The 25,842-nt window shown below is 40.6% G+C and overlaps 1 protein-coding gene across 1 annotated transcript; it reads left to right on the top strand.

Moving 5' to 3' along the window:
• The first annotated feature begins 1,759 nt into the window (after positions 1-1,759).
• ankrd10a (ankyrin repeat domain 10a) lies at positions 1,760-25,547 on the top strand. The gene is made up of 6 exons (XM_083758737.1): positions 1,760-2,133; positions 5,660-5,812; positions 12,083-12,174; positions 19,886-20,136; positions 21,073-21,162; positions 23,576-25,547. Exons 1-6 carry the CDS (start codon positions 1,930-1,932, stop codon positions 24,073-24,075), a joined length of 1,290 nt encoding a protein of 429 aa, XP_083614863.1. The 5' UTR covers positions 1,760-1,929; the 3' UTR covers positions 24,076-25,547.
• The last annotated feature ends 295 nt before the right edge of the window (positions 25,548-25,842 follow it).

The following is a 25,842-nucleotide window of genomic DNA, read 5'->3' as shown; positions in this document are numbered from 1 at the left end:
CTTCTGTTTTTAACTTTAAATAACATATTAGACTACTTAGACTACTTAATTAAGCATAGGCTACTTCTGTTTTTAACTTTAAATAACATATTAGACTATACTTACCATAATTGCGTATAGGTGCTGCTGGGCAACTTAAACTAGAATACACAATTTAGTAAATACATATATTCTGTAAATATGAAAAGTAACTGTAAAGCTGTTAATGTTAGAGTATAAAGTTCATTTAGGTGTAGCCCCCAGCCAAGACCCAGCCCGCAACAGTCCTGCCAATCGGACTAAGGTTGCCCCTTGGACTAATGGTCTGGCGAGTAGGAGCCTGGGAGTCCCGGGTCTATGGTTCAAACCCGCTTCCGCGCAATGCTACATATACGCATAATAGTTTCTGAAATGTGGAGTAAAAAGGGCAAGGCTATCAAAATAACTGAAATGCTCAAGTAAAGTAGTAGGCCTACTTAGGCCCGACTAATTAAACAAATGCCTTTTGAAAAACAGTCAAAAATCTCCTTTATTTAGGACGGTCTACTCTAACTCTGGGTTTATACAATTCCGTCTGACGTCTGGTCTGACAAGCCTATACATAATTAATTTTCATTCGCAGATTCGGTTGAAACTAAGAAATCCGGATGTGGATTAGGAGCGGCGGAGCCACCATAAATAAACTAGGCCTATGAACCTATAAACTGTATGTTTGACGAAGCCGTTTCCTATGGCAAGCCGTTTTAACATTTAATCGCTATACTGGATATGTATTCCAGATAGGTTTTGGATAACTAAAACATATATTACAGATAGGAGGGTGGTTTGATTAAATGTTAAAACGGCTTGCCATAGTTTCCCTCAAGTGAATCCACGCCGGGATTTGTCCTTCTCTGAAGTTGAGTGGAGGGGACCACCAGTGGTGTAATGGTACTCAAGTAGCCTACTGTATGGCTACTTAACTTGAGTAAAAATCTGGTTTCTTTTCTTTTCTTTTCTTTTCTTTTCTTTTCTTTTCTTTTCTTTTCTTTTCCTGGATTATTTCCCATTTTTTAATAGGCTACTTTTAAATAAATTCTACTTCACTCCAATAGATCCTCACAGAGACACATTTGTAGGCTAATATATTTTACTCCACCTACAGTTATTTTAAAACCTTAGTTTTAGTTACTTTGAAGATTTTAATTAGCCTATTACAAAACATACAAACCACTACAATTCGGCCAATACATTACATACAAATACTTTACATTACAAATACTTTAAGGAAAAGAAGTGAGTGGTTTTTCCACCACTGGGGGACCACACATCCTTTCCTCTTCCTTTGTGTAATGTGTATACAGTACAGTACAGCCTACAGTAACCGATGATTCAACTACACCACAACTAGGCACAGCACGACGGGAAGTGGCTTAATTTAGCCTTCAAAATACAGGCACAGAACTCAAATGTTGTATTAAATCTCTACACTCACACTGAACTAGCCATGGTTCATGACTCTCGTATTCATCATGGCAGTCATGTTTCAGGGCTAACACTGAACCGATCATACTGTGGAAATGTTTTCTGGCTGAAAACAACATATTCTGTTTTCTTATTGCTCGAAAAACCTTCTGCAAAGTGCAAACTGTTAATACATATTTTAATAGGGTTAATTTTGAAGTCGGCAAGCGGAAACCTCCTTCGCCTCGGGCCTCTTAACTTGGCGGACATGACACACAACAACGGTCGGTGTGCGTCTTTCTTTCATTTCAGAGCAGGAGACAGACTAGAGCAGCAGAGCACGCCGCCGGTGAAGCTGAAGCCAGTCACCATCACTCTGGCCGGGGGGGAAGAGAGAGTGAGAGAGAGAGAGACACAGAGACCAGCCACACACACAAAGAAGCTGAGAGAGAGAGAGAGAGTCGTTATCATTTTGTTTTCGTGTACATTCTTTCTTTTGTATTCGTCATGTCCGTCGTCGGACTGGAGTCTGCGGGTTTCTCCAACGAGGAGATCCTGAACGTGCGTTTCCCTCTCCACCGCGCGTGCAGGGACGGGGACGTGGGCGCCCTGTGCGCGCTGCTGCAGCGCTGCACGGACACCGCGCACCTCAACGCCGAGGACTCCGTCTACGGATGGAGCCCCATCCACTGGGCCGCGCATTTTGGAAAGGTAGGGCTATTTATTAGTATTTATTACTAGCCTATTATTTATTATAATAAAGGCTGCTAGTGCTACATGTAGATGTTAGCAAAAAATAATACAAAAATGAACAGATCTACAAGCTATCAGCGCGTCTCTCGACGCGACTAGTTGATAGCTTTGTAGATCACACCAGTTATTTATTTATTTATTACAAAAGAGACAATGAACGTGTTTTGTTGACGCAAAAGACAGCTTTTTTGGCGCAGCTTTTCATTGAGTTGGGCGCCAACTAACTAACAGCTCTTTGGGTCTATTTATTTATGATGGTTTAATGATTTACAGCAGGGTTTTTCCCCCTTTCCTCCTTCCTTCTCCTTGTTTTATGATGATGTTTCAGAGCTTTTGGTTGGCTGTTGGCTGTAACCAATGAGCGCCCAGGCGCCAAAACAAACGCAAGTCAAATATAAAAACAACCCAGGAGGCCCAGCCTCCTCCTCCTCCTGTCCTGACAGAATCGGAGCCATAAAAAACACAAACAGTCCAGTTTGCCTTGGCACAGTGCCTGCCCCGTGCTGTGTTACTTAACCCCTTCTGTTCTCTCACTAGACTAGGCTAGTGCACAGTGATCTGGACTTTGAAAATATGTGTGTGTGTGTGAGGCTGGCTGGCTGGGCAGCATTAGTTTTGGCCAGTGTGGCAGAGGATGGAGAGGGTAGACCTACATACAGTAGGCCTATATCACAATTTCTGAATGCTTATAGAGTTAAACCACATTTTGAGATTCTTCTTTGTCATTACTGAATTGAGTACTACAGACAAATAACAGTTTAAGTCCACACTATCAATAATGTATAAATGATGGATAAGGGGGTCAGGACAACAAGGCCTTTTCGGGTTAGAATGGGTTAGAAGGGGTTAGAATAAAATTTGGACTTAAACTGTTATTCGTCTACTATAGTACTTACTACTCAATTATTGAAAGGAAATTTAGTTTTTTTTTTACTATTTAGTATTTACTGGTCTCAGCATTCGCTCAGCAGATGACTGCTCAGATGGCTCTTAGAATGATGGACACCTTGGGCAGCTGTTAGGGGTTTAAGGTTCTTGCTCAGTCAGGGTTACTTTGCCATGTAGATTTGGCGACCCGAGAGTTGAATGTGAGACCTTTCCGATTCCCAGACAGCCTCTGCCTACCCACTCAGCTACAGCCACTCGTAGCTATATATTATCCATGATTGCTCGGCCATAAATTCCACTCCTAAATGCATGTTGTGACTGGGATTATGTTATAAAGGGCATATATTGTTTGAGGGAGAAACAAATAAACACACCAAAAAAGAATCTTCCTGCCAAGTCACTCAAGTCGAGTCCCAAGAATACATTTACATTTCAAATCCTTAATCAACAACACAATGTTAGCGTTTTGCATTATTTATAGATCTAACATTCACTAAATCATTTTATTTAGGGCCTCTGTTGTTTATTTTCAAGTCCCGACTCCCCACATTTAGAGGCATGAAGGAATACACAATGTCAATACAGGCCTACTATGCAGTAAAATAAAGGGCAAGGCTTAACCCATTTTGGGCGGGAACCCCATTTGGTGTTTTAAACATTATGTTATAATTTAGCTATTGAAAAATAGCAGATCTACAAGCTCATAGCGCGCCACCGAGTGGTCTGCTATTTTTGAAAAATCGTGAAAATCTGGAGGATTTAGAAGATTTTTTTTTTAATTTCGAGGTCAGGCCTAAATGGATTAACTTAATAACTAATGATTAGTTATTAATTAGTTACTCCAAATCTCTCGGCTGACAGATCTACAAGCTCACACAACACGCCACATTCATTGCATTGTAAGCTTGTAGAGCTGAACATTTCGGCGAATGCACCCCCCCCCCCCCAGACATGCTGCTTCAAAAGTTAACAGATCCAGCAATGCTTGTGACTGACATTGGCAATTTTGGCATTGACCTGTGGTGCACTGCATGTGCAAGACTGTCCGACTAGGTTTTTTTCCATAAGAAAGAAGGAAAAAAGTGAAGTGAGATGAAAGCTAACACTAGTAGTTTTCACAAGTCCACTTGAATCAGCATGCATGTTAGCCGTGTCACAGTGGCGAGGGTAGAGAAGACAGGGTGTGTAGCGTGTGTCTACTCTGTACCTGTGTGCACATGCCCATCATGTCCACAGACACTGAAAAAGACCGCAAGGTCGAAAGGTCGCACATTGCTGCTGTGCTGTGAATACAATTTGAGCATTTTAAAGTGAGCTAGTGTCAGCCCCCCATCTCGTTTTTCATGATTCTGTTTTGGCAGTTTGGCTCATCAGCAATTCAGCACCAAGAAGAAACGGAGGATGCTCGTTATTTTGTGTTTGAAAGTTATTTCTTTTGCTGAACTTATCTGTATGTGTTGCACGTTTCACGCGATGGTCACTTTTACTGAGTGAAAACCAGGCAGAATATGGAGAGACGGGAGAGAGTTATAGGTGTGACAACCTCCATGCACTGTCGCACAAGAGACCAGCACAAAGGACATTTTGTTCGAGAGTGTACATTTCAGTCTCATATACAGTTAAGTACACTATTGATAGTCTGTATATCCATTGTCAATTCGATTGGCAAAGTGAGTTTAGCGTTGTTTAACGGTGTTTAATGCAATCGGAAAGGACTTTTCTGTTACTACGTATGGCGGGCTGTCGAGGCCAGAAAGTAGTTCTTTGCCACTCAGTAGGCGTTCCTGGTTTCCCGCATAACCTCCGGGTATGATGATGATGTCACGCGCATACCCTCTATAAATGTATTCATGCATAGTGCAGATTTGTAAGTGTTAATATGTATTTTATTCTGATCTCTCTATTCTTACCTGTACCGCTCCTGTGTTTCACCCTTACAGCTTTAAAATGCCATTGCCCTTGTTTGGGGGCAAATGTTTTCTTTTATAGCACTATATATGCCTAAAACCCACATCGGAAAAGAAAGGTAGTCAGTCGGCCTGGTTTAAAAAAGATACGGTGTGAATGTTTGCGTGGGAAGTGGTAGGCCCGGCCAGATGACTTGGGGAGTGGCAGTGTCTAGGACTGTACCTTGGGCGGGAACCCATTGGAAAAATGATTCATGGGTATTTGAACTCTGTCAACAACGGTGGCAACTTGCAAGTGGTCGCTGGATGGCCTCTGTAATACAATAACCTTATTGTAGATTACCTTGGTGATACTGAAGTGTATTAGCCCCGAATTACACACATTCTGCTTCAGCTATTGTTATACAGTCACGCATACAGTAGTTCCTGTGACCGACTGCAGCACGGATTATATGAAATGTCACTGGCAGCGGTTTGCTGAATAGACTGTGCTGCCGTGTGACACAATCTATGACCAAAATCAATAACGGATGCATGCTGCTGTGCTCTCTTCTCTCAACACGCAGTGAAGCCTTTTAATTGATTTTGAGCCGTGCTGCAGAATTCTGCATTCGCCCCGCCATCAGCTTCTTCCATCGTCTCACTGTTTTCCACTTGTTTTGTTTCTCAAACATATTGTTCCACTGCAGCTGGAGTGTGTCATGCGCCTGGTGCAGGTGGGCTGCGAGGTGAACGCAGTCACCACCAAGTTTGCACAGACGCCGGCGCACATCGCTGCCTTCGGTGGTCACCCAGAGTGCGTGCTTTGGCTGCTGCAGGCCGGGGCTGACGTCAACAGACAGGTGGGTCTCTCCGTCTCCCTGTCTCTTGTGTACACATACTGTCATAAAACGACACAGTAGTTCTGGATACTGAATGGATTTATTCAAGCTCTTGTCAAAGCTCAAAACCAACCGTCGAACTACATAAAATAAAGCATAAACAAACAAACACTCGTTGACTCGTATTAACATCAAATCAAGTCATAACATTGACTTGTTGTTACAAGTCATAACATTGTACAATACAAGTAAATGAATGCGAAACAAAAGAAAATACAAATAACACACCTTGCTGGCTGCATATAGACTCAAGGGGGGGAATGAATCCAAGTGCCCACGACAGACTCACAGCAACACAAACTCAGTGCAATAAAGCAATACAATGAACCCACTATTCAAGCCGTATAATGTTGACTTGGATACCATGATTCAGAAACACTTCAAGAACATACCTGTCTGTCTTACTGCACGTTCAAACGCTTGCTTGTGTGTCGTACGATAAAACTACACTATTTAAAATTTAAAGGTTCCGGAACAAATCACACAATTACTACTTACGGTACTCAAATAACATGTAAAGGTAGTTTCAGGGGCAAATAAATAATATACCAAATAAAGAACAAAAAAAATACACACAAAATTAAACCTTATGGCAGTCATAGTATACATATAGGCACATGCACACATACGCAGTCACACGAGAAACACACACACACACACACACACACACACACACACACACACACACACACACACACACACACACACACACACACACACACACACACACACCCACACACACACACCCACACACACACACACACACACACACACACACACACACACACACACACACACACACACACACACACACAAAACAACTGATAATAATAATAACACATGGACACGCTCACTCGTACAGTCATACACATTCATTGTTGTGTTTCATTTTTAACTAAGGGACTGCAATGGAAATAAGCCGTTGGCTTTCTTGCATTTATCCTTTTGATGGGGATGTATAACTATGTGCATTTTTCTGTACATGTAAACATTGTCAATAAACATATCAATCAATCAATCAAAAAACCTCCATTCAGAAATATCGTATAAAAATACAAAATAAAAGTGGAGGGGGGGGGGGGGGGGAGTTCATTATTGCGCCCGATTTCCAATAAAGCATTAACATTTAAACATAGTTAGCAAAGACTCCATTTTGCCCTTGACCTGAAATCTAAAATAAAATATCAGATCCCATATGGCCATTTTGGGCGGGATTCGGGAACCCCTTTTGGTGTTTTAAGCATTATGTTACACTTTAGCTATTGAAAAATAGCAGATCTACAAGCTCATAGCGCGCCACCGAGTGTCGCTCGGTGTCCTTGACATGAACTTGACTTGACATATACGACTGACGTATAGAAACATGGGACTTTTCAGAAAACTGTCAGTCTAAATGGGTTAAACATAGTTAGCATTTAGCAAAGACTCTTTTAGCTCCCTTTAGCTAACTATACTGAAATTTAAAATAAAAGATCAGATCCCATATGGACATGGTTAAGCCTTTTCTTACAGTAGCTAGCTATTACCAAGTTGGCAGCAGTGATTCTGGCGGTTTTACAGTATTTATGACCAAGAAACAGACAAACTCAGGAATGGTTTGTGGTACTGGAAGTTAAATAAGCTGACTAGACTACATACGGCTGCTGTTGACTTCATGAAACATTTCAGTTTACAAGTGCATGCCAGACTAGAATGCAGGGTTCACATTGCAATATTTACTTTGCAATATGTAGCATTAATTTCACAAGATAATATGCAGATGTCTAAACTTCAATAGTGCCATTTGGAAAGAACTCATCACTAGTAGCAATGATGTAGACTGTGCATGCAAGACCAGTTACCAAGAAGTCATTAAACGTTACATAATATAATTATTTAATGACAGTCCCTGTGATGCAAACCTTGCTAGTTTTCATTTTCTATCCACAAGTGAAACTGTTTTGGTACAATGTATGTGACTGTGGGCCCGGTCTGTGTCAGTGTGAACCGTGTCCAACAAAATGTAATGCAACTCCTACAATTCTTATCAGGCGCTTATCAGGGTGGCGGTATCGCCAGTATTGTTTTTGGCATTAAGTTTAGATTTTAGTTTTATTCATAGTCTCTTGAATAGTTTTCATTTAGTCTTAGTAACTTTTTAGTCACCTGGAATGTTTTAGTGTTAGTCTAGTTTTAGTCGACTAAATATCATAAGATTTAAAGGTATATTCAGTGATTTCACTCAAAAAAACCTTAGGTTTCGTTTTTGGCTGTGGGACCCAGCCTTTCGTCCAATAAGGATAGAGAGTCAAAAACGAAACCTAAGGTTTTTTGACCCCCAGGGGTTAACTGGGGACAGGGAGGAACTCCTTATATGGTCAGCACACTCTATAGTAGGGAGGATTATCACAACAAAACAAAAAAATAAGTGATATTTGAATTAAGTGAAATCACTGAATATACCTTTAAGTCGACTAAATCTACAGTTGATTTAGACGACTCAAATGTTTTTGGCAGGCATTGATGCCGTTCTAATGACTGATTTTACACTTGCTGAAAATAGCCGATCTGCAAGCTCACAACGCGTCGTGCTGTGACGCGTTGTAGATCTGCTATTTTCAGCATGCAACCAAGTGTAAAATGACTTTTCTAAAACGGGTAGTCCCAATACTTGATTCTGATTGGCTGGTTACCGTCACGTGACCCGTGTAAATTCCACCGATAACCCACTCCTTCAATCACTGGGGCTACTTGCCGAGCAAAACAAGGAAGTGATGCGGCTCGCTCTGGTGGCGCAAAGCGTAGCTACTTTTGTGAATTCAATCGTTTTATTAGGTTAATATTGCTATATGTTTGTAACCGTTTTAGAAAAGCAATAAGCCACTCGAGGCTACGCCCCCAGCCAGTGTAAAATACCCGGTAACCTGAGACCTCTCGTGGCTTATTGCTTAAATACTGGATCCCTTGTCCACTAGTCCCTTCCTAACATTTTAGTCTAGTTTTTATTTGTTGACAAAATTGTCAGTATATTTAGTCTTAGTTTTAGTCATCATAGCTTAGTTTTCACCAACACTGTGAGCGTTGTCAGCTGTCAGACACAGTCCACATCAGCTCAGCGGGACGTCCGGCGGCAAGTCTGTGACCTCTCGTTGGAAATGGATGTAGAGAGGAAGCTCTTTAAATGGAAATCGGATTAGTAGGTCACAGCTGCGTAACCTTCTACTTAAGCCTGTCCCACTAACTTCTAACGACATATTTCATGTCGTAATTATGCAGGGGCAACATGCGCAACTGCTCTTCCCCGAGGTTGGTTTAACCTCGATTGATTATTAATTATATGCCAATAATGATCCCAGTGGGGCGGTAGAGAGCCAGATGAGAGGTTTATTTACTGTTGATCCGGGGGAGTGATGTGTGAGGTGAAGCGAAGCCACACAGACGTCATTTGTATTGGAGGGACATTTTGAAATGTATGTAATATGTATTTATTTTCTCTCAAATTAGCGTAAATGGACTGCAAAGTCCCAATAGGTCTGTAACAATTTGCCACTTTGTGACCCTATTATGAGCGTGAAAATGTAAAAAAATTTTTTTAGCGGAACGACAAATATAAAGTAGGACTTGGGTGATTAATCAGACAAATCGATTTTAGTCAATTATTAAAAGGACATTTGATGTGTTGACTTGGTAAATAAATGGTGCATTTATATAGCGCCTTTATCCAAGGCGCTTTACAGAGATTGTGCATTACATTCACCCATTCACACACACATTCATACACCGATGGCAGCGGAAACCATGCAAGGCACCAACTAGCACATCGGGAGCAATTAGGGGTTCAGTGTCTTGCTCAAGGACACTTCGACAGTAACTCTGGGGGAGCCCGGGTTCGAACTGGCAACCTTACGGTTACCATCCAGGCACTCTACCCCTGAGCCACCGCCGCCCCCGACTTGCCAATAAATAAATACAAATAAGGTTAAATGATATAAAAAAAAAACGAATTCTCGATTATTATTCGATGGATTGGAAAGGTAATCGATAGAATTATCGCCAAGAAAATAATTGATAGTTGCAGCATTACGGTGGCCGCATCTCAGATTTCTCAGAGATTTGGTTTTCAGTAGAAGTGTGCAGGCTGACCTACATTCCAGCTTCCAACAGCGCAGCAGAATGGTGGCTCCGGGGCAGATAAGCCAAGTGAACGTCCCAACTAATATGTGTTGAGTTCTGGTATGAATGGAGGGGAGCTCATCGCGGAGCGGGGCTGAAGAGTCCAGGGCGTCCTTATCACGGGTCGAGCTGTTTCCTCTGACCCTTCCAGACAGAGATGTAAACGGAAACATCACTCATAGGACATAGAATTTAATTGATGTGACTCTCATGGTCAAGGACAGTCTCGTTCGCCTATTTAGACCTGAGGACGGTTCTACAAATGTCTTCTAAATCCTGACAGTTTTCTGAAAAACCTGTGGTTCTCAAACATTTTCATGTCAAGGACCCCCAAAAATATATGTATTTGGCCACCCCCACCCCCCCCGGAACTACATATTTTCAGATGGGGGGTCAATTACATATAATTTTTGGGGTCCTTGACATGAAATATTGAGCACCACTGATACAGAAACATAGGTATTTCAGAAAACTGTCGGAATTTAGAAGATTCTTTATTTTTATTTTGACGTCGGGTCTAAATGGGTTAATGCCACTTTTTGTTTCACCAGCAAACGCTGCACAGCTTCAGCATTGTAGACCCAAGCAGCGGAGAGTAGACGTTGTTGTTGTCGCACCCCAGAGCTCATCAAAGGGCGACTGAGTTATTTATTGTAGACATGTTTGTCATCGTCACCTGTCGCTTACTTTATCAAATTACTACTACAACATGTCGTCTTCTGGCTTCTAGGCTCTGGAATATTCTCCGCAGAATCATCTACTAAGATCAACCCATTTAGGCCTGACGTCGAAATTAAAAAAATGTCTTCAAAATCCTGACAGTTTTCTGAAATACCTATGTTTCTATATCAGCGGTGCTCAATATTTCTTGTCAAGGACCCCAGAAATTATATTTAATTGGCCACCATCCCCCATCTGAAAATATGTTGTTCCAGGGACCCTGGCTCTGAAAGAATATATATTTTCAAAGATTTGCGCCACATTTTCAAAAATAGCAGACCTACAAGTTCATAGCGCGGCACTCGGTGCCGCACTATGAGCTTGTAGATCTGCTATTTTTCAATAGCTAAAGTATAACATAATGTTTAAACACCAAAAGGGGTGCTTTCTTCTCTCTGAGCGGCAGTTGACACTGGCTACCGACTCTAAATTAATGCTTCCCCATCTGTTAATAGTTGCAGTGATATGTTTTTACCGACCATCTGGTCCCCCGACAACCGAGAGTTTTAGTGAGTGTTTTTTTTATTCCAGGTATACCTAATAAAGTATATGGAGCTGTGTGTATCATTTGAGACGGGATCTGTAAGACATTCAGAAGCAATCTGTTTATGCTCTGAGATGAGATTTCCACAGTTGGGATTCATAAACTGTAAATGTTTAGCGATACGTTCAGTATTTAGTATTTAGTAGGAGCTAGCAGAGTCGAGCAGACACACTTTCTTGTCCTTCGCTTTGCAATTCAAATCCATGTCTCCCAGTCCTTGTCTTCATGTTAGCATTTCACATCCCTAATTTACACAATTAGGTGCTGTTAGAAAGGCCAAACGGAGCAGTGGGTGCTGAAAAGAGAGTAACGCGAGTTAATTAAGCGAATAATTTTGCATTATTAACATTTAGCGCTGAGAGCCATTCTTAAGCAAACCTTTACATTTAATTGGTTGCTATGGATGCAACTATTTATTTTATTGCAATATTCATTCAATGTTTTAAAATTAGATCTTTGCTCGAGACCCAAACTAGTGAAATCAGCAGATCTAAAAGCTCACAATGTGTCGCTTCGCACCTCGTTGTGAACTTGTAGATCGGCTATTTTCTTCTTAAGCATTTGTTTTCTAATTTATGGAATTTCTTTGATTTTTTTTTTTTTTTTTTTTTAATTCATGTTTTGCTTTTTTGGGGGGGAATGTGCCAAAAGAAATTGGTCCGTGGGACCCACAAATGGGTTCCACAAACCCGGTGCACAATCTATGTAAAGCGCCTTGGATAAAGGCGCTATATAAATGCACCATTTACCATTCACCAGTGGATTCAGTGCTCTAAAGCACACCTCTACTTTGTTTTTGCATTGTCTGTCTTCAGGATTATGTGGGTGAGACCCCCATCCACAAGGCAGCCCGGGCAGGTAGCATGGAGTGTATCAAGGCCCTCTTGTTGCAGGGCGCTAAGCCGCAGTAAGTACCCCCCAGAGTCTGTCTGTCTTTCTGTCCCTATACACCATGTTATGGCCTGACTCTGACTCCACAGCAACAATGGTATTGTGATATAGAGGGAATCTCGTACACGGGTCAGTCCTGTACTACTTTCCAGTCTTTAGTGTCGATATATATATATATATACAGTATATATGAAATTCTAATATTTATTAACCCATTTAGGCCTGACGTCGAAATACAAAAAAAAGTTCGCTCTGAAAGAATATATATTCAAAGATTTGTGCTGCATAAACAAACAAGCAGTATTTAAGAATCTCTATAAGAATGGCAGAAAACGGCTCACACACACACACACGTCACCTATTGTTTGCATAGCGAATTTGATCCAAATCAATACAGTATATTAATTATGATGTATTAATTATGAGGAGGACAGCTGGCCTAGGCTGTCAATGTTCCTATCTTTCAGAGAAACACTCGATACAAACGATAGTATTTGCAACCGTCGTCGCTGTAGTCGTAGTGTTGTTGACCAAGCCATCCATTTCAGTTACGAATGACTTTTAAGACGCGGCATATTTTAAAATTATCATTCTAGTTATCATGCTTGGTGTGAAAGCCACTTTACCGCCCCTTACAGTTAATCTGTGCTTAGTTGCCACTTTGGATCAAGCTACTGTAGATGACTTTGTAGTACAAATCTGGCCTGGGGCCTTTCCACCAAATTGAGGTCTGTAAGGATTTGGCCGGGCTGTGACTAGTCCTTAAGCTCATTTATATATTTTGTGTGTGGGGGGGGCGGGGGGCTACAGATCTTAACATGCAGAGCTCATCAGGCTCCTCCTTGAGAGCGAGTGAGGATGATCAGAAATGCTTTCACAGGCTTTTGCTATAGTCTTCCAAAGCACTGCACAGACGTCCCTCTCATCAATACAATTGTTGCTGTGGTGTGGTTGTCATTTCTAAACGTAGCTTGTTTGTTTCTAAAGTTTGTTGGTTTATTGTCTCTGTTTTAGTTCAATATATCGGTGTTGCTGTTTGACAGGACATGGGTCAAATGCAAGATTTCTTCTCCTTTCAGTGTTGTGGCCATTTCAGAAATGTAAAAAGTAAAAGTATCTGACTGCTAAACACAGTTTCTGCACGTCCGTCATTGTACAGCACATTTGGTCCCTGGAAATTTGCTAATTATTCCATTACCACAAATGAGTCAAACTACTTGTTTTCAATGTATTGTTGAGAGCCTATAAGCCATCATTACATTGCCTATAGGAATTTGTGAGACATCAAGAATAAAAAATAATGTGAGTAAATGAGTAAAATGTAAAGTTACAAAAAGTTTGGAAATCTCTACTTTGACCTGCTTATTCAGATATCATTCAAACTGGAGACACTTGTGAAAAAGAGGTGTGGAATTCATTAATTTAACTTACATATAAGTTATAATGACTTAATATAGTCATCAAGGATATTCCCACAAGAAATATGCATTTGAACCATGCTCCTTTCCAAACGTGCTCACCTTAAATTAATTGTAATAAGCGAGTTGTGTTTGTAGTTTAGTTAGTTAGTATAAATAATTTGTGTGTATAATTCAGTTTTCTTTAACAGCTTTAAAATAAATAATTAGTTCTCACCTGCCGCATGTAATAAGGAGGTAGCATTGACGCTAAGGCAGAGAAGCTCATGTTTTTTTTCTTTTTGTTGTTAAATGGCAGTCAATTAAAGAAATCTAATCCCAGGGCTGTTTTGGAGATTCACAAATGGGACTCGGAACTCTTATGTCTTTGTCTGTAAGAGTTCCATACCTCTCCATGGCTAAGAAAAACCTTTAGGGTGCTAAATGTAGACCAAGGTGAAATCTACAACAAAGTTTAAAGGAGCATTCCATACTAGAAGGCGTTCTTATCTTTATTTGTAGTTGTTACGTCCCCACCAAAGAGGTCCAGGTGTTATATTGTGCAAAAGTGCATTATTGGCTATTTTCCCTAATATAAGCCCTCAATGGGGGTTGGGTTTTTGTGCTAATTCACTTATTTCCATCAAAAATAAGTAGTAAAGTGTGCCGCTTGGGATACTATTTACATTAAGAAGAGTGGATATATACAAAAACTATAGATTTTTGAGCGATGGAAATAAGCCAAATTAGCACAACACCCTATAGCCCCATTCAATTCAATGCAATTCATTGAGGGCTTATGGTAGGGGAAATTTGCACAAAATATCACCTGGACCTCTTTGGTGGGGACGTAACAACTACAAATAAAGGTAAGAAAGCCTTCTAGTTTGGAACACCCTCTGTTGTTTAACTATGGGGGAGTGGATACAGCAATGTCCCTGGGGGTAAAATCTACCTAAAAAAGGATGGACATGCACAGCTGCAGAATGTAATTAAATTGATTAACCTTGGGGGTAAAGGTGTAGTTTAAAATCTTCAAACCGCTTTAAAAGGTGTGGTTTAAGGACATTTTGTAATGCCAGTATGCGGAAACGGCAAAGGACGACTAATATAAATGTAAATGTTGCATCCAGCAACTTTGTGCAGGCAGTCGGGGTCTACTACTGTACTTCTTTGTAGTCAGTACAAGGAATGTGTAGTTAGTAGTTACCGTTTTATAAAATAAATTCTCACTCCAGGCCATTAAACATTACTGTACGTATATATCATAACATCTAAAGGTGAACAGCGACAGTGGGCTTGTTCAATGTTTTGATCATCCCGGTGAAGATCAGGCGTGATCGAAACACTTCATAAAAACAATGAGAGCAAATTAGCAGTGTGCATACTTTCTGCTGATTTTCAGTTTGTCCTGTACCTGGTTTTCTAGAGTGGATGCTCTATTACAGTAGCCTGTTATGATTTACTGCTTAAATATGACATTTATTTAAGCCAAGTCATAATCATAAAGCTTTGAGTGATCATTAATTCGGCTTTCAAATACATATGCTAAGCGTTCTCAACTGACAATAGTTTAATAGCAGACTCTCAGAAAACAGTACAAAATTAAAAACTCAAAGACAATGTATTTTGTGAGTGCAGACGGTTACTTGAGATTCCGTAATTCTGTTCCCAAACAACCATAATATCATAATCATGCCTTGTCTTTTGTTGTTTGGTAACATTCATTATATAAGTAGATAAATACTACGCAATGATAGAATGAGAAAACACCAGGTCTAGTTAATAACTAGCTATTAACCTACAGTACTGATTTACATATTTCAATTGCACTTGCTTTTTAACACAGCATTATAATCAAGGCAGCTTTTTTTTTACATTTTTATCTCACCAAATTCTGACACCATGAGTGTCAATACTTAAAGAACAAACTAAAATGATCTATCTAGATTCTAGAAACTTAAATGAACCACTTCCCTTACAACCTTACTGAGCCATAACACTGTTTTATACTTACAATTATAGCATATAGACATTCACAAGGCTCTTAATAATTATTGTATTGATATTAATACTTTTATTTCTAGCTCTCATTTTAATCCAAATTACCATGACACGTTTCATGTAATAAAAATGTATTCCAAAGTCAGGGAAAACATTGTAAATGACTACTGTATTTTATCTTATTTGATTAGATTTTTTTCCATGAGCTTTTCGGCCTTAGCTAACCTCAGATATAACAAAGGTTCCACTTGACAGTCAGGGATGAGTGAACAGCACTTTGTTTTTGTTCTACTATTGTTTTCACATTTCCATTGTTTACATAGGACTGAAACTGTTCTGAATGTATCAATGCTTTATTTTGCAGAACTGTTTTGAGGTTATATATATTTAGCATTTTCTGAGCAAAGAAATGGCAGTTTATGAAGAATCCAACTGAAAAAAACATTGTCCTGGCTCAGAAAAAAATACAGAAAACAAACAAACAAACAAATCCCCTCCACGTTTTGATGTTTTTTACAGCTACTTGAATTTGAACATGACTTGATTTTCTCGAGTAATCCCAGAAAAGAGGGGAGCAATCCAAATAGGCACTGCAGAATCTGCCGCAAGTGCGTCATCGAACATCTTGCAGTGTTGCCATTGAGTGTTCTCACTATCGCTTCCTACAGTTCCTACACTCTGGCAAACTGGCGAGGTATTTTCCTGCAGTGATTTGGTTTTAATGCTAGGAGAGCAGCCATGATAGCCAATGTCTAGATCTGCATGCTTTGCTTAGACATGCTGTAACTGTTAATCTTGTCCTAATTCAGATACTGTGCAAGCTAACTAACAATGGGGATTAGCAGCGCCCACACTCTGGCCTTTAGATTATAAGTCTTAGGCTGAATAATTGCTAGGCTTTAGAAGGAGAAATAGAAGGGAGTGGATGAGTGCAAGCTTTGTTTTACACCGAGAAGCACAATGATATGCATCAAATTAAATGCTTCCTTTTAAACGGGTTCTGTGACAACTTGAATGACTGGATTCAAGCCTACCGTGAGATTCCATTTCAGTTCAACCACTCTAACCTTTTTTATTGGGCATGTCATTATAGGCACACACAAAAAGCAGATCTACAAACGCACAAAGTTCTGCACTGCGGCGTGTTGTTAGCTTGTAGATATTCACTGAATCATTTAGAAAACCTTTGTTATTAATATCACATACCAGACAAGACATCTATGCATACTTGCAACATTCCACATGTGGAATAGGGGAATATATATATATATATTTATACACACACACACACACACACTTCAAGAAAAAAAAACATTTCTCCAGTTTTAGATACTGTACTGTACTGAATCATTATTTATTATTATATTATGCACTATCGTGAATATTATGTATTGCCAGTTAAACCTGCTCTGGTTGTGGTCACTTACAATAATGTCTTTATTGAGAAAGACTATAAAGTGATTATATTAATAAGTCAATGTCTCACTTCAACAGAACAATTTCAGAACCTGTTGGGGAAACATTTAATTTTGTGTTGGTGTAAATTGGGATTATGTTTAAATAAAGTATTTCTATATTTGATTTGTTGTTAAGTAGCTAACTTGTGGTGATTTTGTTTCATTTTCTAAAAGTCTGTCGATGCATTTTATGTTTAATATTTTTTTGTACAGATGTTTTGTCTTAAACTTGCGTCTTATCCATGAAGGACAAATCTCTCACATCGTGTGCGTCTTTTTGGTATACAATGAAATTAACGTTACCAAAAATAGAATAAAGATATTGTAATATTCATCAATCAGCCATTTGATCAGTTTGGAGTCCTATGACACCCAAGTAGTAGAACTTTACCTTAGAACCAGATGTTTAACAGTATAGCTGGTCTGTTTGGCCTTAAACCCAGGCGGGAACCTCTTTTGGTGTTGTACCATGTATTGGTATTGAAACGAATCAATATTATATACAATTTATTTTTCTATGATTACATTTTTAATCTACAATCATTTCTACTGAATATTCATTGAAAACACAGATGGAACCATTTTTGTCACCGCTAAACCCCTTATCCCTAAACTTCTTTGCCTTTTTTTTACTATTTTGAAAAACACTTTTGAATTGTTCAACTAGCCAATCTAGTTGAACTTGAGCTTGTAGACTGCAGAAGTTTAGGGATAAGTGGTTTAGCGGTGACGAAAATGGAGCCCAAAGGCTTTGAACTCGAGTGACATTTCTACATAAAAAGAAAAACTAGTGAGCCGTGGACGGCATCATATTGGGCTTGGCACATGGTGATGAAGAGTTTGTCCATTCATGGATTTTGAGCAGAGCAGTGGGAGATGGTCAACAGTCATGAATATGTTAACGCCACAAGAAGCATTTATTTAATGTCCCCCGAGATGTGAATCATGGTCCCTGTTCAACTCTAGTATCCCTATTCTTCTGGACATGTCATCGGCCATAATAGGAACATATTTGGTGAAAATGGCAGATATCACTCACAGCAGAGTTTGTATGCGGTACCAAAGATTGTTGGTATACTATAGAAGGGAAAAATGGAGGAGAGCAAATATACACACCTGCTCAACAAAATCGATAATAGGGTTTTTTAATTTGGCTGTTCAATAGAATAACTGCACAACTTTGACATATTGGTGTACTTGACAACAGAGTAAAAAAGTCCGCACACGAGATAATTCTGCTGCACCGTCCTTTTTATTTCAACCTAAATACAACAACGTTTCGCCCCTCCGTGCTTTCTCAAGTTCAAGGCGAAACGTTGTTGTATTTAGGTTGAAATAAAAAGGACGGGGAGTGGAATTATATCGTGTGCAGACGTTCCATTTTTTTCCCATTTTTTTGATCACTTTTTGGGTCCAGCACCGTATTCGGAAACTGGGATGTGCATATCGTTTTCCTTCTTTACATGTACTTCACAGCAGAACATCTTGTTGAGTAAGAAGAAGATAAGAACAGACTGTAGTAACATTAAGAAAGCTAGTGGCATTATAATGATCTCATCCGGAACATTAAGAAGCTAGTGGCATTAGAGTGATCGCATCCGGAACTGGACTGAAGCCAAGATCTTAATGGCAGTTTGACCACTGTGTGCTGCTGCGTACATTAATGTGGGGGTGGTACTGTGTACAGAATATCATGACAATGTAACTCTCGGTCAAGCCCGTAATGCTAATGCTAAGAGCAAGAAGGGCATTATGCTGTTTTTAATGCTATCTGTGAGTTATGTCCTAATAAGTCAAATGTAAAGATATGGAAATTACTACATGGATTGGCTTGTCAGTTGTTTAGGTACAGTGTAGCAAGTGAAATTGAACAAGTTATAGAACAATTCACTACAATTTCTCAGTGCATTTAATGTGTCTTTCAATGTTATATTATAAACTGGAAGATATGTTTGGAAACTGTTGCTATTTTCATTAATTTCTTTCTGAGAGGCCTTTGTTTGTATGTAGAATACAACAGATTCTTTCCTTTTTTGGCCTTTATTGATAGAACGGGAAACATGGGGGGGGGGGGGGGGGGGGGGGGAGACACGCAGCAACGGTCTTCGGGATCGGGACTTGAACCCGCAACACGCTGCCAGCCTAGGTGCCTGGACCGTTAGGCCAGCCCAGGCCAGCACACATCGGTTTCAAACAATTCAAGGTGCTTTACAGAAAAGTATTAGATTTTCATTATCGTGAGAACGATGGCTTCCATTTTTGCATTGCAACTTTTCAGGACTAGAAAGCCTGCAGTTTCTAATAGCTTGTATTCCCCATCGATGATGTCACTGGAGGACGGTTTCTGAACTGCCCACAGCCCTCCTATGAGACACAGACTGAGTAGAAAAGGATTGCGCAATTTTTTCATGATCATTAGTGAGGACCTATTGTATGAAGATGAGGAAAAGAGGCGAAGTGGTCCTTTAAGGTAGAACATTAATAGAGTGCAACAACATTAAATAAATATATATATTTCAGTGGAATAAAAAACAAAATATAGTTGCTTGGTCAGAAGAAAAGCCGTTACGACCATTGTATTCAATTGCTTCTGTGTTGGCATATTCATTGATGCTAGATCCTCTCCCATTGCATTATTTAGGGCTGGTGTGCCACCCTAATGCCTTTTACGTTCTTATTTCAGGGATGTATGTTATCAGTATAAGCCCTTATACACAGCCTGAGGACAGTAAACCAATAGAGATTTTGTCAAACAGAATAGACAGATATAAAGAGTCATATAGAGAGACTGGTTGTGCAAGTCATGTTAAGAGCTAGCTAACAACGGTCCACGGCGAGACGGTTAAGATCCTCTTCTTCCATTGCACAGCTTGAGGAACGCCAGTGGGCTGACAGCTGCAGACCTAGCCCATGCCCAGGGCTTCCACGAGTGCTCTCAGCTCCTCACCAACGCCCAAAACCATCTCATTCAACTCAATGGATTCCATGCCAATGGAACCCTGAATGGGAACACTAACCACCTCTGCCAGGGCCAGAGCCTCCTCGCCAACGGCGCGGCCAGCAGAAAGAGGCTGCTGAACGACATGGAGACGGTCCACGTGAAGAAAGCCAGAACCGACGGTAAGGAATTCAGTCAGGCTGACTGATGACTTCCCATGAAAGTGCCACCCACAAAACACCCCACCCCTATTTTCGCTACTCGCCGTACACCAAAGTATATAGTATATACAGCATAGTGGTTAACTGAAGTAGACAAACGTGCAGAAAGTTAGGACAATAGATAGTAGATTCAATTCTAGTCATCGTTAGGAGAACGGGGAAAACGATCAAGACAGAAAATGTATGGTAGAACGCCTGTCAAAGTAAAAATTTAACTTTAGACCACAGCAGTCTCCATCAGGGCATGATGAAGGTTGCTGTGATCAAAACATTTTGGCTTTTAACTTTGACAAGCCATGCTTTGTATCATAGTATTATATTTATTTACTCAACTTTATTTCCTGTTGATCCAGACTAGTGGCCTATTTCATGCTCCACTGAGCACCCCCGTCTTGTTTTTAATCGTTAGGAGTGTTCACATGATAAACTCTCGTCTTGTCAAAATGATTATGAAAGGTTTATAACACAGCTGCTGTGATTCACCTCAAATGAGGTATCCGTCCTTGAACCCATTTAGAGCTGAGGCCGCATCGGTGTCGCCTTATATAGCCTTTAACCATTATTTTAAACTTTAGCTGTTGAAAAATAGCAGATCTACCCAGTGCAATCGTGAAAACGTGTGCAAATCTTTGAATATAATTATATTCTTTCGCAGCAAATGTTTATAACTCAAATCTTTGCTTCTGGGAGGTCCCTGAAAGAAACAACATATTTTGAGATTGGGGTCCGTGGCCAATTTACATATACTTTTTGGGGTCCTTGACAAATGACAATGTTTACATCGAATGGTTTGAGAACCACTGGCAGAAAACTGTCATGATTTCGAGGATATTTGTAGAATCTGGTCTCAGTCCTAAATGGGTTAAATCCAAGTTCACCGTGCCTCCTTCCTTCCAGGCGTAGACCTGTCCATGAGGATGCTGCAGAACGGAGCCGGCGAGGACCAGGAGAGCATGCACGTGGAGTCCGCACAGGACGTGCACTCAGGTGGGACTCGTCTGGTAACATGTGGGCCTATGGGTTCGGAGGAGGACTGGGGGCCAACGGAGAGCCCCCCTCATGGCCCCAAAGGAACGGAGAACTCTGCCATGGCCTCCATACAGATCCCTTATAGCTGCACTAATTCCTACGCTTATCTGTAATGGGCTCTGTCCCACGCCGAACATGCTAGAATTTTTCTAGAAGTATGTGTATACGCTGGGTTCAATATGTTCTTGTGTTAAGGTTTATGGCAAGAAGTAAGCTTGTTTTATAATGTTTAAGACGTGTTGCTATTAGGGTTGGGCGATTGATGATATTAAGGTGATACTGATAATATATTGTGACAATATCTTACATTTTTTTGTTCAAAAATAGTTAAATAGGACATTTATAAGCTCACGGCTTATACAGCAGTATAACATTAGGCATGAGTGATTAAAAGTAATAAAAGACAACACTTATGCCATATCACCATATTACGATATGCAACACCCAAGTCTCATATCACAATGTCAGTATATCATGAATATATTGCCCAGCCCTAATTGCTATACAATGTTATGTGTTGATCTCTAAAGTTGTTTTCTAAGCAACTTTTTCTAAGCCATCCAAACTGAAAGATATGCATCTGGCATGTTCATGTTCAACGATCAGTTATCTTGACATGCATATTAATGCATGGAAGACTCGTGCATTTTCCTCATTTAACACTGAAAACAATTAGACCTTAACAGGCATCTTGGAATTTGTTTTTGCACTACGGTCTTTGTCCATTTTATTATTTACTGTCGGCTTGGGCCACAGTAGCTCAAGTGAAATGTAACACGTTGAGTGGACCACATTCCTTCTTGTTTTTTTCTCCATTTGATTGGTTTCATAAACCACATGGCATGAAGCGTGTCTCATACGTCTTACAACATTCCATCTTCAAATTGATTTATAGGCCTTCTTTTATATAAAACCAACCTACCATTTGTAGTGTATGTAGTGAAATGTAATCTGTGCTTGAATGATTCTTTAAAAGAATATCGTACTTAGGGGCGTCTGGGTGATGATTGAAGGGGTAAGGTTCCGTCCCACCACCGCCGCCGCGGAGGAGACCGGGGTTTGATTTCCTCCACGGTGAACGTGCTCCTCCCCACGTGTTACTGCATGTCCTTCAGGTGACACCTCCTCGCCGCCGAGCGAAAAGAGGCGCTCGCCGACTCCACGTGTATCGGAGGAGACATGTGGTTGTTTTGCACCTTTCCCAAGTGACCGTGACTGGGACAAGAGCGCATTACAGGTAGCCCTGGGTTCCAGCTTGATTCGCCGCGCTCCGTGGATTTTAAATTACAAATCCACGGACGGAACGCAGCGAATCAGCCTGGAACCCAGGGCTACATTACAGTATAGCAGACATGTTGCGGTTTCACAGATAGAAAACCCATTACATTTTCTTATACAGATTTTGGAAAATATTTTAAACTCATTTTAAACCTGCAACAACCTATCTGTGGAACCACAAAATGGCCGCCACTGCTATCGCGCAGTGGGGAATTGACGTAATGGCAAAGTGGGGGACTTACTTAAGCTGTAATGTCAAAAGGGAAGCATTTATAAGTGAGCCCATTTTGCACTGTGAAGTTGATTGTAGAAATAATTAAATGTAGCTTGGTGATTAAGTGCTTTTTCTAATGTATGGCAGTACAAATTTCAATATAAAATACAGCGTTTTATATGCAACCTTTAAGCAAATCTTTGGGCTTGTGCAATGCTAAAAGAGTTATGCATTGTTAATGACTAGTTTTAAACCTCATGGTGTAATGTTGAATCAAAATTAGCAATGAAAAGGCCTACTCTGTTTAAGAAATAAAGCAAATTATTATACCATATGATTCAGTTTAATTCTTAATACCAACATTCACTTATGTTCGGCCTGTAGTGGTTACCGTTTCTGTGTGTGTGTGTGTGTGTGTGTGTGTGTGTGTGTGTGTGTGTGCGCGTGTGCGTGCTCGTGCGCCTAGTGCCCTGCTGTGAGACACTGCAGGAATGTTCTACTTTTGCTAACACTGCCCTCTAGTGGTTATACAGATCAGGGACTGGTGACCATGTATAGACTGTTACAAGACACAATTATATGTCTCTGTTTGATCGTATCACTTGACAAATGACACCAGTGGCGTCTTGTGAAGATACAGATACCGTTCTTTAGAGACAACAAACCTACAATGGCAACTTGCCCCCAATGTTTATCTGGACATGGACTATTATGTGCAAAAACAAATTTGTACCTGTATTGATATAGTCTCCAAAAAACAATGCCTTATGTTTATGAGGAGACTTGCTTAAATGCAATCCCTGGATGGACTTTTCACTGCATCTCTTCTTCACCACTGAATCTGACCCTGTGACCCATGTCTTCTTTTGAAAATGGCAGAGGAGGACCCCAAAGCCATGTCCAACGGTCATAGTGTCCCCAACTCTGGCTCCACCAATGGACATTATGACGCGCTGCCTCACGTCAACGGAGTCAACGGCTCGGCCTCCGGCGACAGCGTCTCTGCGCGGTGGAGATCGGCGACGGCGCCACCTTGGTCGGCGAAGATCGAGCTCTCCCCGGCGCTGACCGGTCAGGAGTCGTCGGGGCAGACCGCGACGGCGGCGGCCCCCGGCGGTGGTCGCTGCCCCACCGACATGTGCGGCTCGTTGCATCTGACGGAGAGCCCGAGCAGCTGCGTGGCCTACCGGCCTGCCTGGGGCATGATGGGGTCCGACGCGGGGGACTCGCTGCACTACGGCCACTACCACGGTTTTGGGGACACGGCGGAGGACCTGACCGAGACCAGCAGCCACCTGGAGCACAGCTTCAGCGTGTACGCCGAGCAGCATTACAACCAGGTCATGGTCAACACCATGCAGCTTTTCCACGGTTCATAAAGTGGAGACCCTTACTGTCCCGATTCTGCGGCCAAACGTTTGGCGAAAATAGCCGATCTTCAAGCTCACAAGGCGTCACAAATAATGCAACGCCTTGTGAGTTTGTAGATGCAATGACATTTGGTGTAGGTGGAGAAAATATAGTATAGACCCCCTGGGGGCACCCCAGTCAACAGGTTTAAGTGGTTAGTCAGATCAATGGCTACAGTTGCGTCCCAGTTTCGGCTTTAAGTTGTTTGACTTTGTTTGCACTGTTTATGGCAATGAGGTGCGATGTGTTGTGGCAGACGAGATGAGTCCCTCCCAGAAGGTAACCTTTTCAAATGACCTCAGTCCAACTCCCATGTTTTCTGTGCCCAGGGACTGTTCGCCTTAAACTTAACAGTTTGTAATGACATTGAAAGGACCATATTGTCCAATATCTACCAAAGGAAAGAGATAAGTTAGTATTTTTCCCCCCTTCTTTGTGAAAGGTTGTTTGTTTTACAATATTTACGTTGAGTTCCTTAGATTGTGGTTGGGGTTATCCAATTCTAGTTGATATTGGTTGGTGCGTAATGTAGGCCTTTGACAAAAAATGTATGGAAGATGTGCAAGACATTCTATCAGCACTATTAGAACCGAAGGGGAATGTTCCGTAGACTTACTGATGTATGTAATGGTAATGTGTGTAATTTGCTAGGGTGGAACAGTTGTGTTCAATAAAACTGTCCCATCTGGTATGCCATGCTTGTTTTGGATTGCATACCGTATGTGAGTGGGATGAGTTTTGGTTTAATTCTGGTGAATTTAATAGCAGTAGTAGCTAATCTGCCTGGCGAGATGTATGAGACCCTAAGGTTTCAATACCGTTGGGCACAGTGAGTTTTCACAGTTTGAATGTAGAGCTATATGCTAAATGTGCACAATTCTGCCAGAAAATTGAGACATTCCATCTTTTTTTTTTTATGTAAACGGCTACCAAAACAACTGTAGGAATTCAAAGAACTGTTCAAATGAACAAGTGTATTGTGCCGTCACTTCGGCTATGCTCAAATATTTTTTACCTTTATTTTTTTTTAATTACTTAATTTTTTTAGAATAGGGCTTAAAGTGGTAAATAAGCAGTGGTGTTTGTTAATCTCAGTGGGGTAATAGTTTAAGCAGCATGTAAACTGCTATACTGTCATCTTCAGGAATGCCTCTCGGGTCATCCTGTTTGTTTGGCAATTATGTTATGTTCACATAGTTCACCAAGAACAACAAAAGACACTTGCTGCTCCATGGTGGTTTTGTTATAATTATTTTATGTTCCACCCCTATAGTTTTACAGTATTTACAGAAAGTATTTTATAGAAAGTGGTTTTTTATACTGAACTCTAAATGACTAGTGACGTCATTGTTTTTTGTTTTGTTTTTCCTCTCAAAACAAAACACTGACTGTAAACCCCATGTATTTTGACATGAAATGTTATTAAATGGTTGCAGTCTCACGGATAGTTATTTGTGTGTGTGTGTGTGTGTGTGTGTGTGTGTGTGTGTGTGTGTGTGTGTGTGTGTGTGTGTGTGTGTGTGTGTGTGTGTGTAAAAAATGGAAGTAAAGTGCTGACAAATAATTGTGCAGACAAAATTGGTACTGGTATAATCTGTACTATTTCCTTACTCTTTTCCGCAGATTGAAGGTGAAATAGGGTAAACTAAGGAGTCACACTTTTGAATGGCTCTTTCTTGGTAGGGAATTCCACCTTTTGGTGGCATAACAGTAGAATTAATTCACCCTACCTTTAA

Source organism: Protomyctophum parallelum (genome assembly GCF_964188405.1).
Source record: "Protomyctophum parallelum genome assembly, chromosome: 23".
Classification (NCBI taxonomy): Eukaryota; Metazoa; Chordata; class Actinopteri; order Myctophiformes; family Myctophidae; genus Protomyctophum; species Protomyctophum parallelum.
The sequence above is the reverse complement of the archived record's forward strand: the minus strand, read 5'-3'. Positions and strand labels throughout refer to the sequence as shown.

Excerpts from the sequence above, each read along its gene's own strand:
- ankrd10a (XM_083758737.1), top strand. The coding sequence starts at position 1,930 with ATGTCCGTCGTCGGACTGGAGTCTGCGGGTTTCTCCAACGAGGAGATC. Across the intron at positions 2,134-5,659 it reads GGGCCGCGCATTTTGGAAAG|CTGGAGTGTGTCATGCGCCT; the intron begins GTAGGGCTATTT and ends GTTCCACTGCAG. Across the intron at positions 21,163-23,575 it reads CGCACAGGACGTGCACTCAG|AGGAGGACCCCAAAGCCATG; the intron begins GTGGGACTCGTC and ends TGAAAATGGCAG.